At 46.9% G+C, this 15,025-nt stretch overlaps 1 protein-coding gene and 1 long non-coding RNA gene across 9 annotated transcripts in view; one reads left to right on the top strand and one right to left on the bottom strand.

The window, feature by feature from the left end:
* The window catches only part of NFATC2 (nuclear factor of activated T-cells, cytoplasmic, calcineurin-dependent 2), a 169,665-nt gene that overhangs the window by 8,658 nt on the left and 145,982 nt on the right, over positions 1–15,025 (bottom strand). For 4 of the 8 annotated variants that reach the window (XM_008582238.1, XM_008582234.1, XM_008582232.1 and 1 more), the window contains exon 10: positions 704–791. The exons of the other annotated variants lie outside the window; for them this stretch is intronic. In XM_008582238.1, the coding sequence (XP_008580460.1) occupies positions 748–791 (44 nt within the window). In that variant the 3' untranslated portion in view covers positions 704–747. The remainder of the gene's footprint in view (positions 1–703; positions 792–15,025) is intronic. 8 annotated transcript variants of the gene reach the window in all.
* The window catches only part of LOC103598250, a 36,916-nt gene that overhangs the window by 9,369 nt on the left and 12,522 nt on the right, over positions 1–15,025 (top strand). The gene's annotated exons all lie outside the window — the stretch shown is intronic.

The raw sequence follows: 15,025 nt of genomic DNA, 5'->3' as shown, positions 1-15,025 counted from the left end.
AAAAAAAAAAAAAAAAAAAAAAAAAAAAAAAAGTGACAAAGGGGCTGACTGCTTAGCTCAGTTGGTTAGAGTGTGGTGTTATAACACCAAGTTCAATGGTTCAGGTCCCCATACTGGCCAGCCACACACACACAAAAAGTGACAAGAAAGTCCCTGGGAGGAGTTGAAACTGAGTTGAGGGGATCGAGACTGGAAATCACCTGAGCATAGGGTGCTTCCTGCATGGCTTCCTAGGTTTTCTGACCTCCCTGACTGCCCTGTGGCTCCCCACTGCAGGACCCCCCACCACGATGGAAAGCCTTACTTGACTGGTTGACACACAGAGCAACATGTACAAAGCCAAAAAGGAGCAGGCTGGAGAAACATGATGTCGCTGAGTTTTCCCATGCAGGCTGGCTCTGGAATAGGGTGACGGGCCCCTGGGAGAGCATGCAGAGTCCCAGGGCCCCAGCCCCTGCCTCTACCCTCCCCAACCTTGAGATCCAGCCCCACAGACTGACAATCTTAGGGAATGTCCCCAGCAGTGTCCACTTCAGAAGTGGTGGGGTCAAGTCCTGAAGAACAGGAAATGTTGTCTGTGAGGATGGTTGGAAAATAAGAAGAGAGGGCCTCCAGGTTGTCAAGCTTTCTATTACTAAAAAAATTCAAGGTAAGGAAACACACAGCTGGAAAACAAAAAGGAGAAGCAGAAGATATCAGTTACCTTTCACTTTGATTTCTCGGATCAAAGATCACAGTCATTCTGTTTCATAATATGTTTTGTATCCAGCTAAGGTGTGTGTCTATCAGCTCTGAAAAAGATTTGCAAAACCATTTTTGAGAAGAAAAAAAAATCACCTTTGATCTCTATTATGCTTCCAACTCATGCCAATATCATCCATTTAATGGGTATCTCTTCAAGACACTTGGAACCCAGGAGAGAACTTAACGAACCCTTTGGCTGTAGTTTAAGCCCAAATTCTGTAACATCTGAACATCTGTGCCAGAATTAACCCAACACCAGGGTACTAATCAGTGAGATGAGGGACTTTGTGAAAAGAATCGGGGATCAGCAAGATTTGGGGTTTTCTTTGGGGGGGGTGTTTAGGAGGCAAAAGGGCTCTGCTGCTGGTTTGTAATGGGGTTTCAAATAACAGCCAACTAAAGAGATAAAACTAAAAAGCTGGCTTCTGCTGCAGTCAAAAGAAAATCAGAACTTCATGAGGGATCTACTCTAATGTAATGTTCTTTCATGCTCTCTATATACTAAATTTGGCCTCAGTTTCCTTTTTACTAGTGATATTACGTCAGTGGTCATGTAAATTCATAAGACAGCACATTTTCTTCCTTTTTTTTTTCTGTTAACAATGAAAAAAATAGCTCCTGCCCAATCAGAGCAATGAAGGCACTTGAAAAGAATGAGACCGAGGAGTCTATTTTATAGGCCATTCTATCACATTTTCTCATTAATTTTAAATAAACAATAAATCCCTCTACATCTGTATAGTTCCTACAGCTTTCAAAACACTTGTCTTCCCATCCCCTTTGAATGGCCAAATTGTAAGGCCAGAGTCCATTCTGAATGTCCGACCTGGAGGTATTTTCTGGGTTCGGTCTCTAACAGGAAGCTACAGAGCCTCATTGGCTTTGTCAAGTAAACTAGGATGCTCTTCCAAGGAGAGGAATGAGCTCCCTGAAATCTCATCTTCAAGCAAGAGAACATTCAATAGGGAGAGCTTCTTAGTGGTTCTGCAATAACAGGCCTGAACCTCCAAAGGCTGAGATCGGACAGAAATTGGTTGGTTGGGGTTGGGTTCAGGTTGCTGTAGCCCTGGGGCAAGGTGGTAACAGCATCTCTCCTCCTCAGATGCTGCTGTAAACACAGTTCGGACCACGCATTTCAGGCCATCTTCTACAGCAAAAAGGCCCACTCTCCTAAATTCCAGGTGCATATGGCCCTAAGGCAGCTCCCTCATACAGTTGTCCCTCGGTGTCCATGGGGCACTGATTCCAGGACCCTCCTCAGACACCAAAATCTGTGGGTGCTCAAGTTCCTGATATAAAATGGCATGGTATTTGCATATAATTTATGCAATCATCTCTGTAGACTTTAAATCACCACTAGATTACTTATAACACCTAATACAATGTAAATAATTTTATATTGTATTGTTTTTATTTGTATTATTTTTTATTGTTGTATTATTATTTTTCTATTGGGTTTTTTCCCCCCGAACATTTTCAATCTGCCATTGGTTGAATCTGCAGATGCAAACCTGTGGATACAGGGCTCGACCATACTTCCCTGTCTTCACTACAAATTGACTTGTTCGAAATCCAAGAACAGAAGGCGCTGTCAGATCATTTACTCAGGGCTTTAAAATACCACCTATATCCTGACTGTGCCAAATTAATATTCTTAGCCCAGACCAGCACCCCTGAGCTTCAGACAGATATCTAACTGCCCACTGGGAATCTCAAACTTAACATGGCCAGAACCAGTCTCTGGATCCTCTCTACCATCCGCTCCGTACTTGCTCCCCTCAAATAACCCTGTTATACTTGTTCCCAGCACAAGAAACATACATTCCTTCCTTCCAGTTGTTCAGGCCAATCTTGGTGTGTTCCCTGACTCCTTGATCACAGACCACACCCCACCCTTACATAAATGCTCTGCATCTACCCTCAGAAATGCAGAAACCTGTTATACTTGTTCCCAGCACAAGAAACATACATTCCTTCCTTCCAGTTGTTCAGGCCAACCTTGGTGTGTTCCCTGACTCCTTGATCACAGACCACACCCCACCCTTACATAAATGCTCTGCATCTACCCTCAGAAATGCAGAAACTAACAACCTCCACACTACCTCCCTGGCCTCAGCCTCTGTGCTGGGTCCCCGGCCCACAGCAGGGTTAAGTTAGAGCACACCACTCCATGTTTTGCTCAGTTGTTATTCTAGAAAAAAAACAGCTCCAAAGTGCGATAATGGCCAAGATGTTTTCACTTGATCCATATTTACCCATTTAAGTAGCACTTGGTAAAGTATCAGGTGTCACCCACGAGTCTGAAGTCACACCCTTGGGGTAGCAATTCGAATCTAGGTGGCATCCCTGGGATGGTGCTCTTAACACCACCTGGCTAGAACAAGGATTTTTTCTCCAAACCTCAAATTCTGAACTGCATGGTGCCCAGTGCTGGCATGGGAGGCAGCACTTGTACTATCTCAACGGACTCAAAAGCTGGTACCCAAGAAGCCGAGCTCGGCTCTGTCACCTTCTCAGAGAAATATAAAGCATCAAACTGGTGGTTTTGTTTGCAGTGTTTTCAGGTGCAGCTTCCTGTTTAGTCATGGTGTTTCACTCTTTGTCTGTTTCTCGATGGAAGATAGATCAAGAGCCAGAGGAAGGGCCTGTTTTATTCAACTAAGACCTAAAATTCAACTCAAGACCCAGATCACGCCAAACATCCCCCTCCACAGGTGGCTGCTCACTCTGCCATCTTCAATGCTCACGGCCATCTCCAGGGGTTGATGATGTGATTCCCATTTCTCAGGTCATGTTACTGAGTCAGAGAAATGGGGCAACTTGTCTAGGAACAGCCCCCACACATTGGGCAGAGCCGAGAAGTGGCCCCATGCTCTATGGGTTTCCCAATTTGAAAGATCATCTGAATGCCCTGAGGCTCTCCTAAAATGCAGACTAGCATCAGAAGCTCTTGGAACAAAAGTGCTCTGTCAGTACATCTGCATAAGTCTCATGGCCTCTCCCTGAGCCTCAGTTTCCTCAGCCACAAAATGGAAATAAAAATGCCTCCCTGGCAAGGTTGCTGTGAGAATTGCATGAGATGATGTGGTGGGCTGATGGGTACATGTTTATTAACTCTAAAATACAGTCCTCAAAAGACGATGGTACAGAGAAAAATGTGGAAGGAGACAAAGACCAGTTTGATACAGTCCACTCCAATAACCAAGAATCCAATTCTGTTTCCCTGCATGTTTAAACAGGAAGTAAGTTCCACTGATCCATGTGAAAGTTCTGGTCAGTTGTCAGTGACATGGAGACAGACATAGGGAGGAAAGGTAGGTTGGCCAGTAAGCTCAGTTGGTTCAGCACAGTGTTATAACACCAAGGTCAAGGGTTTGGATCTCCTTTGGCCAGCTGCCAGAAAAAAAAAAAAAAGGAAAGGTGGTGCTTAGACTTACTATACGTTCCATAGGTGCCATCTACAAATCCTCCCAAAGACAGAGAGAGAGGCACCTCCTGTCTTTTACAAGGCTACAGCTGCAGACTGATATGGTGGCATCGCATCTCTACTAGCCTAGGCATAAACTGGTGAGGCGCCCCACTAGTCCTGTACATTAGGAAATAATTTAGGATGTAGATTAGATATGGTTAGCTTCATCAATGCTGATAATTATCATGAAAGCACAAGGGGTCAACCAATAGTCTTTATAGATAAAAATACAGACCTAAGAATCTGTCACCTTGACAAATTATACAACTAGCTTCCCAGACTTCTGAGATCAAAGGCATGTATACTTAAACAGGATGGAATTGGATGGGAAGACCTTTGTGTACCTGCATCATGGAGCTGATGGGAATTAGAGACTGGTCTAAGGTACTTTTAGTTTGATGGTCTACAATAAAATACAGTGGCCCCTCCTAAACAGTGTAGAACATGCTACCGTCTTCTCCATTCTCCGCTTTTTTCATGATTGAATGTTGACTTAAAATCTAGGGAGAAACAACACGTGACTTTCTCTAAACTAAGCTACCCTACAAGGAAGGATTAACCAACTGCGTAAACTCAGACCTGATCTCAGTTTACCCCTTTTGCCCAGTTCTGTTCTCCAGTTCAGCAGAATTTCTTCTGATTACATGCAGCTAAGCTACACCTCTCCTATCAAGCAAGCACGCGGCTTCTAAAGTAGCAACCACAAACAGGAAAGCATTCTAAACAAACCACGGTTTGCTTCCTTGTCCTTCTGCCAGCTCATCACACCCTCGGCCCCAAAACTTCTGCTAAGAAGCATCAGCCACAAAGCAAGCACTGCAAAATAACTTGTTGCTTTAAAAAAAAAGAAAAGGCAAAAGAAAAGCACTTGTTACTACATCGAATTGAGATTCAAGAAACAAACAGTAATCCAAACCCACAAATCAGCCTGCAACCACAAAGGAGACGATAAAATAAATACCTGATTGTTTGGGAAGCCATCTTTCTCTTTGGGGGTTGGAAGAATTAACCAAACATTTATTTTAAGACATTTGAGTTTACTTATTCTTGCTTATCCATAAAAAATGGAATTGGGGGTGGGGGAAGTCAGACATGCCAGGTGGATCAGCAAGCGGGAGCCCGAGCAATAAGAAAAGTTTCCATCCTAACCTGTCCTCGTCTCGTAGAATCGCACTAAACTTTTACCCCGGAGGAGGTCCAACACACCTTCATGAGACCCGGGAGCCCGAGCAATAAGAAAAGTTTCCATCCTAACCTGTCCTCGTCTCGTAGAATCGCACAAAACTTTTACCCCGGAGGAGGTCCAACACACCTTCATGAGACCCTTCTTTCGAATACCAGCATGGCCCCTGCTGCTTGGAAAGGATTCGCTGGATATTTACTGACTCTTCTAGCCCAGTCTCCATCTCGCCCTCCCATAAATTCACCTTCCAGATCATTCTTTGTTCTCCCACCTATGCTGTGACAAGTTCACGGCACAGCCCCCAGCACAGAACACCCACAGACATCTCCACATACTTCCAAAGCCCAATGTAGGCCACGTCCCGTGAGAAAGCATCCCTGAGCATGTCCATGGTACCTTCTCATCTGTCTTACGTATTTTATGTTTTGAATTTCCCGCAAAAAATTTCACCACGTCTGCCTCCTGCCTCCTGCCATTCTTTCCAGCTTCACAGGCAAGGAGAGCCACTAGGACCTAGAAAGAAACTCGTCAGGGTCCGAGCAGGGAACAGGCTCTGTCTTCACTTTCTCCAAGTGAGAGCTACAGGCCTGGCCCTCTGCATATATTGCTCAACTCAAAGTCTGCCTAGAGTGATGGGCAAGGACTGTGTGACACTGTACCAGGTGCCCTGAAAGGACAATAACTCTCCTGGTACATGCAGAGTTCCAACTCCTGATCTGTCCCCTTGATCAAACCTTTTACCTGTCTAGTCTTTGCTATGAACTGAACTGTGTCGTCTGCCCCCAAGTTCATATGTGGAAGCCCTAATGCCCAATGTGATGGTATTTGGCCATGGGGCCTTTGGAGATGATTAGGGTTAGATGAGGTCATGAAGTGGGGCCCTTATAATAGGATTATGCACTTAGAAGAAGAGACACCAACGGTCAGTCTCTCTGTCTCAGGGGAGGGCACAATGAAAACGTGACTGACTGCAAGCCAGGAAGAGAGCCCTCCCCAGAACCAGACCATGCTGCCACCCTTGGCCTTCCGGCCTCCAGAACCATGAGAAAAATTTCTGTTGTTTAAGCCACCCAATCTATGGTATTTTGTTATGCAGCCTGAGCTGACAAACACAGTCCCTTAAGCACTGTTTTGCCAAAGTGCATTCCTCTCTATTGTCTCAGTATATGTTCACATGGCAGGCACTTGCCAGCAAAGTCACCAAGGTTAAGTGACTTGCCCAGCATCACACGGGTGGAACATGGCATAGCTGGAACGAGGAGATCATGACATTCCCACCACTACACTTCTGTGCAGTCTGGCCCCTCTCTCTCCTCTGCTCCCTAAGCCTTCTTCTCTGCCCACGGCCAGCCTCAAATGCCTCCCTGGTTCTTCCGGCCAACAGCCCCCTCCCTTCTCAGCACTCCACTGATCTCACAAATGCAGCCGCTATGTTTCTGGCAAGGTTATTCGTCTCTGAGGGTGGGGTGTAGACTGCTTGGTACAGGGGCCAAGCAGAGTGGCAAGGGGCTCATTTCCAGGGTCAGAATCACAGGGAACACCGTAGGGAGCCAGACTCCCCGGGTCCAACCCCAGCTCTGCCACGTCCCTTCGTGGGACCTAAGGCAAGTCCTAAACCTCTGTGCCTCCTCTGCAAAAGGCAGGCAGTAATGGTTTCTAACTTTTAAGGCTTTCGGAGGGAAACAAAGAGTCAACATGTGCCAGGGAATGGGAGCCAATCTTTTAAGTTCTTGAGCCTCAGTTTCCTCATCTGCAATGTGGGACTGAATCTATTTGGCATAATGCCAATCTAAAAAACAAAAAAAAAACCCAAAAGCATTAGCAGCTGTTTCTATTAGCAGCCGTAGTGTGCCTAACCCCACCCCACAGAGGAGGTTTTGTTACCAGACTGAATTGATTTGATGGCCAGTCCACCCTCTGCCACCAAAGCACTTTCACCTTGGAAGCTATTTCTGCATTTTCTGAATGGGTGGGTCTGAGGTCAGCTGTGCTCTGGGAGATGGGTTTTCACATACTGTGAGCGGGGCCCCCTAGCCCCTTACTGCATGGTGCTCCGTCTGCACTCTCTTGGCCAGCGACACATAGAACAGCACTGAGTCACTGACACTCTCTGCAAACCAGAGGCCTCCGGAAGCCAGCCCGGGGGGCAGGTCTGCATGGCACCCAGCCGCCCAGACAGCTTACCAGCAAGACCTCAGAGCTTACGAGAAAAATGCCGCCGCCACCTCCCAAACTGTCCCCAGCTCTCGGGATGAGTAAACAAGCTAGTTCTCAGACTCTGGTTTCGAGTAAGAGGCAAAGGTGCTAACTGGGAAGAGCGTGTTGTTGGCAGATGGGGAGGGAGATCAGCCTGCAGCTAAGAAGGCACCGAGCCCCGAGGAGGCGAGAGGGCACCTGCCTGAGCTAGCCTCCGGGGAGAGACTGCCATCCTGCTGTGGCCAAGCAACACAAGAAAGCCACCACGTCCCCAAATCATCTTCTCAGGGCCTGAATCCCAGCATGCTTCTTGTCCCTGTCCTCCCCCAAGCCCACCCCCCACCATTAGACTTCAGTGATGCCTTTCAGAACCCCAAATACACATGCAGCACAACTCCAGAAGGTGGGAGGAGGTCGGCTGCTCTTCAGGGCCTTGACGGGAGATGCCACCCAGAAAGACGGGAAGCAGGTGGCCAGGTCCATCTCCAGAGTTCCTAAAGAATCGTGGGTGTGCAGGCGAGGAAGCACCTTCTGGGCAGGCCCCATGCCTTCCCATAGCTCACTGCACCCAGCGAAAGACCTGTTAGCATGGGACAGTGTTCATGCAGGCTTAACACTCAATGGGATGGGCCCTAGCAAGCCCTGCAGGCATGCTGTGACAAGCACAGCCTTCCAGTTTGCGTGGTTACCATAGCAGTGCATCCCGGTCTTCTGAAAGGGTTCTGGCCACAAGGACCCTGTATCTTGAAGCCCATGACATTTTATCATCAGCCCTTCTCTGGGTTGTAAAAGCCTCATGGAGGCAGGGGCCTCACCTCTCATCCACTGCTATGTCCCCAGTGCCTAGGACAGAGCCCAGCACATGGTAGGTGCTCAGTAAAAATTTCACAGAGGGATGACTGAGTGAGAGAATGAAACACAACCTCCTAATTGAGAGACTTTAACAAGAATTTGCCCCACAAGGTCTGGCTTTTGACTGTCTCCAGGAGCTGGTCTGAAACTCTAGTGGGAAGGCTGCTAGCCACATCGGCAGGAGTTGGACCGGAGCAGACATGGCCAAATGGAGGTGATGCTTCAGCAGCAGCATGAATGAGCAAGAGTCATGCACGTGACAGTGTCCTCCATTCTCTTCAATAGGCTTCCTAGCCAGCCTGTTCCCTGGATGCTTTCGGCTGCAGAAGCAAGAGATTGGGCAGAATAAATAGGACCAGACTGAGGAGGGTGGGGAAAGAGGGAAAAGACGGTGTGGGTGGGACGAAAGAAGAGACTGGATGAGGGGATAGCCATGGGTGTGACAGCATGGGGACAGGAGGCACAGGTTTTGGGTAGGGCACCAGTGTTACTGTGGCAGCCACTGCAGCTGCCTCCCCAGCGGCCCATTCAGGATGGAGGATGCCCATGCCTTGCTTCCCATGCCTCTTTGCATCAAGGGTGGCATAGGCTAAACTCAGACAGAAGAGACATAAGGGGAAGTCTGCAGGGAGAGGGCTGCTGTGGGGAAAGATGTGAGGTGACACTCGGAGCTTCAGTGGTCACCAGGTACCCATGAGGATAGATGCTGCTGTCATTCATGGAAGACAGGAGGGTGGGGACATCACTGAACAGCTACACCAACCCAGAAACTTCCCCCACTCCTGTGATGTTTAATAAACCTCTTCTAGATGCTGCTGTCATTCATGGAAGACAGGAGGGTGGGGACATCACTGAACAGCTACACCAATCCAGAAACTTCCCCCACTCCTGTGATGTTTAATAAACCTCTTCTGGAGAAGTCCCTTTTTGTTAGGTGTTCTACTAGTTGTAAATATAGAATAATAGTCATTATTTTATTAATTTATACAGCACTTTCTACAAAGCAATTTACATATATTTATCTAATCCTCACAGTACTCCTATGAAGTAGGTATTGATTGTACCCATTTTACAGATGACAAAACTGAGACTCAGGGAGATTGAGTAACATACCCAGGTTAGACAGCTGTTAAGTAGCAGAGCCTGGATTCAAATCTACACAATCTGGCTCAAGCTATTTGAAGATGGAAATTCTTGTTCAATTACTACCTGGCAGCCAGAATATACTTCTTTGAACTCTGCACAAAGACTGATCCTTGGGAGACCCTGGCTTTTATCAGGGTTACATAGTAGCAATCACCCAGATGGTATACAAGGAAAAATGGGGGTGAGCTAACATACGCACTGCTAGCTGTGGTTAACCTGGGGGTGGAGGGAAGATGAGATTTAAGAAGCAAAGAGTGGCTTGACCCCCTTAGGTCCCCTATGCTAAGCTCAGGTGTGTCTCTAAAAGGGGAGATGGAGCTGCTATATCACAAGAGTTAAAATAAAGCCAAGACCCGGGCTTCAGAGAGACACAGCAGCTTCTCCAGGCATGACAGGAGGCCTCCCAGCGCACCTCCATGTGCAATATTCTCCAGTAGAAGGGGAAAGTTTAAGCTCACTCCCCACAAACCCACCCCCAACCTGTGTTTCTAGACCTAACAGAAGCCAGGCCTTCCCGTGGTATCAGTCTGACTCTGGCTTTGGGCTCTAGTGGCCATCTGCAGAGCGCATCAGCCACCTTCTCTCCAAAGACAGTGTAACCATCTTAGCACCACAGTTGGGGGGCTGTTTGACGGGGAAATCCGGGTTACCCCAGAGGGAGAAAGGAGTGAGTGGCTTCCACAGCAGCAGCCTGTGTGTCATGAACAGCCACTGTCCTCTTCGTCAGAATTCCATTTTGATTGATTTTCCTGACCCACCTGCCAGCACCAACACACTGCCAGGACCCAGGAATCCCACTTGGCCTTGGAAAAGGCTACTTCTTTGAGAAAAGATTACATGCTTCTCTCCCTCACTCTCCTCTAGGTCCACAGCCTTCCTACAACTCTCTAAACCAAGCATGTTCATGCCTCAGGGCCTTTGCACCTGCTGTTCTCTCTACCCAGAATGCTCTCTCCTTAGATATGTGCAAGGCTCTCTCATTGAGATCTCCGTTCAAATGCCTCTTCCTCTGAGACACATCCCTTACTAGAACAGCAGTCTCCATGCTGCCCCATCACACTGTTCCCCTATCCTGCTTTCTCTTTTTTCAGAGTGTTTAGTGCTGCCTGGTTTTACCATTTATATATTTGGACTGCGAGCTCTAGAGGGCAGGGACTTTGAGCTTCTCTGTGCACTGCACCATCCCCAGCAGTGAACAATAAATAGCCATTGGATGAATGAATAATTAAATGAAAGAATGGACAAATGAACACATTATGGCTTCTGAGTACTGGCAACCCAGCGCTGACTTCATCATGCAAAATGTGCAGTCGTATACTGCTCACCTCTGCAGTGCAGATTCCAAGAGAAACAGTAGGAAATCATGCTCGTGGTCATGAGGTGGAAGACAGAGCCTCTGAGCATCATGCAAAATGTGCAGTCGTATACTGCTCACCTCTGCAGTGCAGATTCCAAGAGAAACAGTGGGAAATCATGCTCGTGGTCATGAGGTGGAAGACAGAGCCTCTGAGCGTTTGGTCACACTGTACACCTGCTGGGCCCCTGTCTCTCCAGGCTCCTTCTTCGACTAGTGAAATCCTGGCCCCAAAGTTCCATGAGGCCCATAGCCCCAGAGCACCTTGCACTGTGCTTGGTGGCCAGCAGGCATATTAAACCATGTAGCAAATGGGGTTAGGACAGGAGCTGTGGAGTCTGGAAGCCTTCATTTCCACTCAGTTCAACTTATGAAAGGAAAAATTGCTTCTCCATTTGTGAACATCTCTATCCTGAACCCATTTCATATGCCAACTGGGACACAGCTAGAAATTGCCCATAAAAAGACTGTAGCCGGAAGCAGGTTTTAAGAGTAGCATATCCTCTCAAAACCTGAGGCCCTTAGAGATGGGAAGGTTCATCCTTCCAAGTCAAGCCCTGCATCACCCCGACCCTGAGCATCCATCCACTGAGGCCACCACGTGTCAAGGGGGAGAAGAGAGACCAGCTGCAAGGCCATCGTGAGTGTGTGAGGGATGTCCCAGCCCATGCGGCAGGGGCAGTGGCTGGGAATGACAGTAAGCCCCTGTGAGAAGTGGCCCTTTCTCTATTTCTGTTATTATGAAAGAAGACCTTGAGCAGACTTTGGAAAAAAACCACAAAAACTCAGTACTGTACCATGTCCATTCTTCCCTAATTGAGCTAGAGACTCAGGATCTAACGTTGATCTGAAGTTCAATGCAATTCCATGGAGCCTCACAAGCTGACTCTGGCGTGTGCACAGAAAAGCAAAAGACAGGACAGCCAGGGCCCTTCTGAAGAACGAGAAGCTGGTAACTGAACCTCCTGGAGATCAAGCATTCCTACAAAGCCGTTATAATGAAGACAGTGTGTCTTGTACCCTACATACCTGCACAATTATTATTTGTCAACCAAAAAAAAAGACAGTGTGTTATTGGCCAGACATAGAGTGACCTATGGGACAAAGTGGAGATCTCAGGAAGAGTCCCGCACTTCTATGGGAAAGATATTTACAAAACTTTACAACACAGAGGGATTGTAGGCCTGTGGGGAGAGGATGGACTTCTCAGTAAATAGCCTGGGACAACTAGTTATCCATATGGAAAACTATGAAATTACAACCTTACCTCATACTGGACACAAAAATCAATTCTGGGTGGATTACAAACTTAAGTGTGCAAGGTAAGACTGCACTATGTTTGAAAGACAATGTAGGAGAATCTCTTTATGACATCAGGGTGGAGAAAGATTTCCTAAACCAGTACTTCAAACTTCAACGAGCATAGAATCACCCAGAGGGTTTGTAAAAGCACACACTGCTGGCTCCACCCTAGCATTTCTGATTCAGCAGGTCTAGGGTGGGGCCATATATCTGCATTTCTAATAAGCTCCCAAGTGACACTGATGCTGCCAGTCCGATGACACATTTTGGGTAGCACCATCCTAAACTACACTCAAAAAGCTCAAACCTTTCGGAAAATAGATTTAATGATGCAGAAAGTTTCTGTTCATCAAAGATACCATTTCACACACACCAGTCAAGCAAAAAAATTTAAATGTCTGACAGTGTCAAACGTTGTGAGGATGTAGAGCAATGAATTACTTATGTGTTGCTGACGGGAGTGTAAACTGGTATAACCACCTTGGAAGATAATTTGATATTGTCTACTAAAGTTGGAGATGTGTACACCCTGTGACAAGCAGCTACACTGTGGGCATAATCCTACAGAAACTCGTCTATGTCCACGTACCAGGAAACAGAACATTCCAGACAGCACTATTTGTAACACCAAGAGGAAAAACTTGGAAACAATCAAATGTCCACTACCAGCAGAATGGATTAATAAGCTCTACGGTAGAATATTACACAGCAGAGAAAAGGAGAGAATTATAGATATAGAAGAGACAACGAGTGAATCTCAAGGACATAATGTTAAAGGAAAAAGCAAGTTGCAGGAAACTACTTATAGAACGATTGCATTTGCATAAAGTTCCCCAGCATGCAAAATGAAATGCACTATTTAAGGAATCAAAAGTGTGGTAAAGCTACAAAGAAAAGGAAGTGATAAACACAAAGTTCAGGGTAGCAATTGCTCTAAGGTGGGAGTGAAGAGGATATGTTCAAAATTACAAGCCGAATCCAGGCATTGAGCATGGTACCTGTGAATGTCACAGAGAAGAGACAGCCAGAGCCCCGTGCCTCCTGGCAGAGGAACGCACCGCTACTGATGAGGTGGTCCTGCCACAGGCATCAAAGCCAACTCTGATCACACCTCCAGCTCCAACTACCAATTTCCTGGAAATATGGAGGAAACAGCAACATGTTGATGACACCATGGGACCATAATCAGAAAAACTCTGACTGCAGAGAATTCTACAGGGCGGGCCACCCAGCTGCTTCAGCACAAAGACAGCAAGGGGACAAAGACGAATGGAACACATGGACAGATGGAAGAAAACGAAAAGTCACTTCAAACAGTCACACTCTCTGGGCCCTCCTTGGATCCAGTGTCAAACAGTCTTAAAAAAAAATTAGGGTCTCATGGGCCAGCCCGGTGGCGCACTGGATAAGTGCGTGGCTTGGGAAGTGCGGCGGTGCTCCCGCCTGAGGGTTCGGATCCCACATACAGACCAGTTCCCGCTCACTGGCTGAGCGAGGCGCGGGAGCAACACCGAGGGTTGCAATCCCGTTGCTGGTCCCCGGTCCGGTACGGGGGCAACACTGAGGGTTGCGATCCGTTGCCGGACACAACAAAAAAAAAAAAAAAAAAAAAAAAAAAAAATTAGGGTCTTTATGAGANTTCAGCACAAAGACAGCAAGGGGACAAAGACGAATGGAACACATGGACAGATGGAAGAAAATGAAAAGTCACTTCAAACAGTCACACTCTCTGGGCCCTCCTTGGATCCAGTGTCAAACAGTCTTAAAAAAAAATTAGGGTCTTTATGAGATGATTGAAAACTTGAACATTGAATTTGAGGATATTAAAGAATTCTTCATTTTTAGGTACATAATGGGAGTGGGGAAAAGTGGGTTTTTTTTAAAGTCATCTTTTAGAGAAATGTAACTGAAAGGTTTGCAGCTTAAAGGTAATAGTTATTCTATTTTTCTTTAAACTTGTGTGTGGGGAGGGGGGTACACAGTATCTATTTGTGTTGTTATCTGTATTTGTATTGTTAACATATTTACACCTATTTAATAAAAGCAAGTTAGTATTTAAAGGAAGGAAAGAAGGAAGAAAGGGAGAGGGGGAGGGAAAAGAAGGTAGGAAGGAGAAAGTAAGGGGGGGAGGAAGGGAAACGGCGAGGGGGGAGCTGGGGAGGAGAGAGAAGGGAGGAGGCAGGTAGACACGGGAAGGAGAGAAGGACACAGAAGGAGGCAGATACCTCTGTGCCTGCCATGCAAGAACTGGATGTGGAACACAGTAGTGGCTGTCCCTTCAGGGAAAGGGCACTCCAGCACATGCCAGCACATCCCAGGTCATCTGGCACCCCTGGGGCAGGAGGGTGTCACTCTCTGAGAGGCCTTCTCGAATGACCCTGCCTGAAGTCTCCTCTCTCCCAGCACCCTCTTTCTTTCTTCATAGCATGGCTTACCCCCTGAAATCTACTTCTTTATTGTATTTATTATTCCTCTTCCCCTTTAGACTGTAAGATTCACAAGGCAGGGGCCTCACTTCATTTATCCAGCAGCTATCAATGTACCTGGCTGGCAGCAGGTGCTGATAGATGATGACAGTGGTGGCAGCTGGCACTTACTGAGCACTTACCCTATGCCAGGCTCTGTTCTAAGAAATCTACATGTATTAACCCATTCAATGCTCACAACAACCCATGAGGTAGGTGTTATTATTCCCATTTTGCAGTTCAGTAAATCAAGGCTCAGACAGGTGAAGGGACTCCATGAGAGTTGCACAGCTAGCAGGTGGTGGAGCCATGAT

This window comes from Galeopterus variegatus, unplaced genomic scaffold (genome assembly GCF_000696425.1).
Source record: "Galeopterus variegatus unplaced genomic scaffold, G_variegatus-3.0.2 Scaffold2546, whole genome shotgun sequence".
Taxonomy (NCBI): domain Eukaryota; kingdom Metazoa; phylum Chordata; class Mammalia; order Dermoptera; family Cynocephalidae; genus Galeopterus; species Galeopterus variegatus.
Note: the sequence above shows the minus strand (reverse complement) of the source record. Positions and strands in the feature narration are given on the sequence as shown.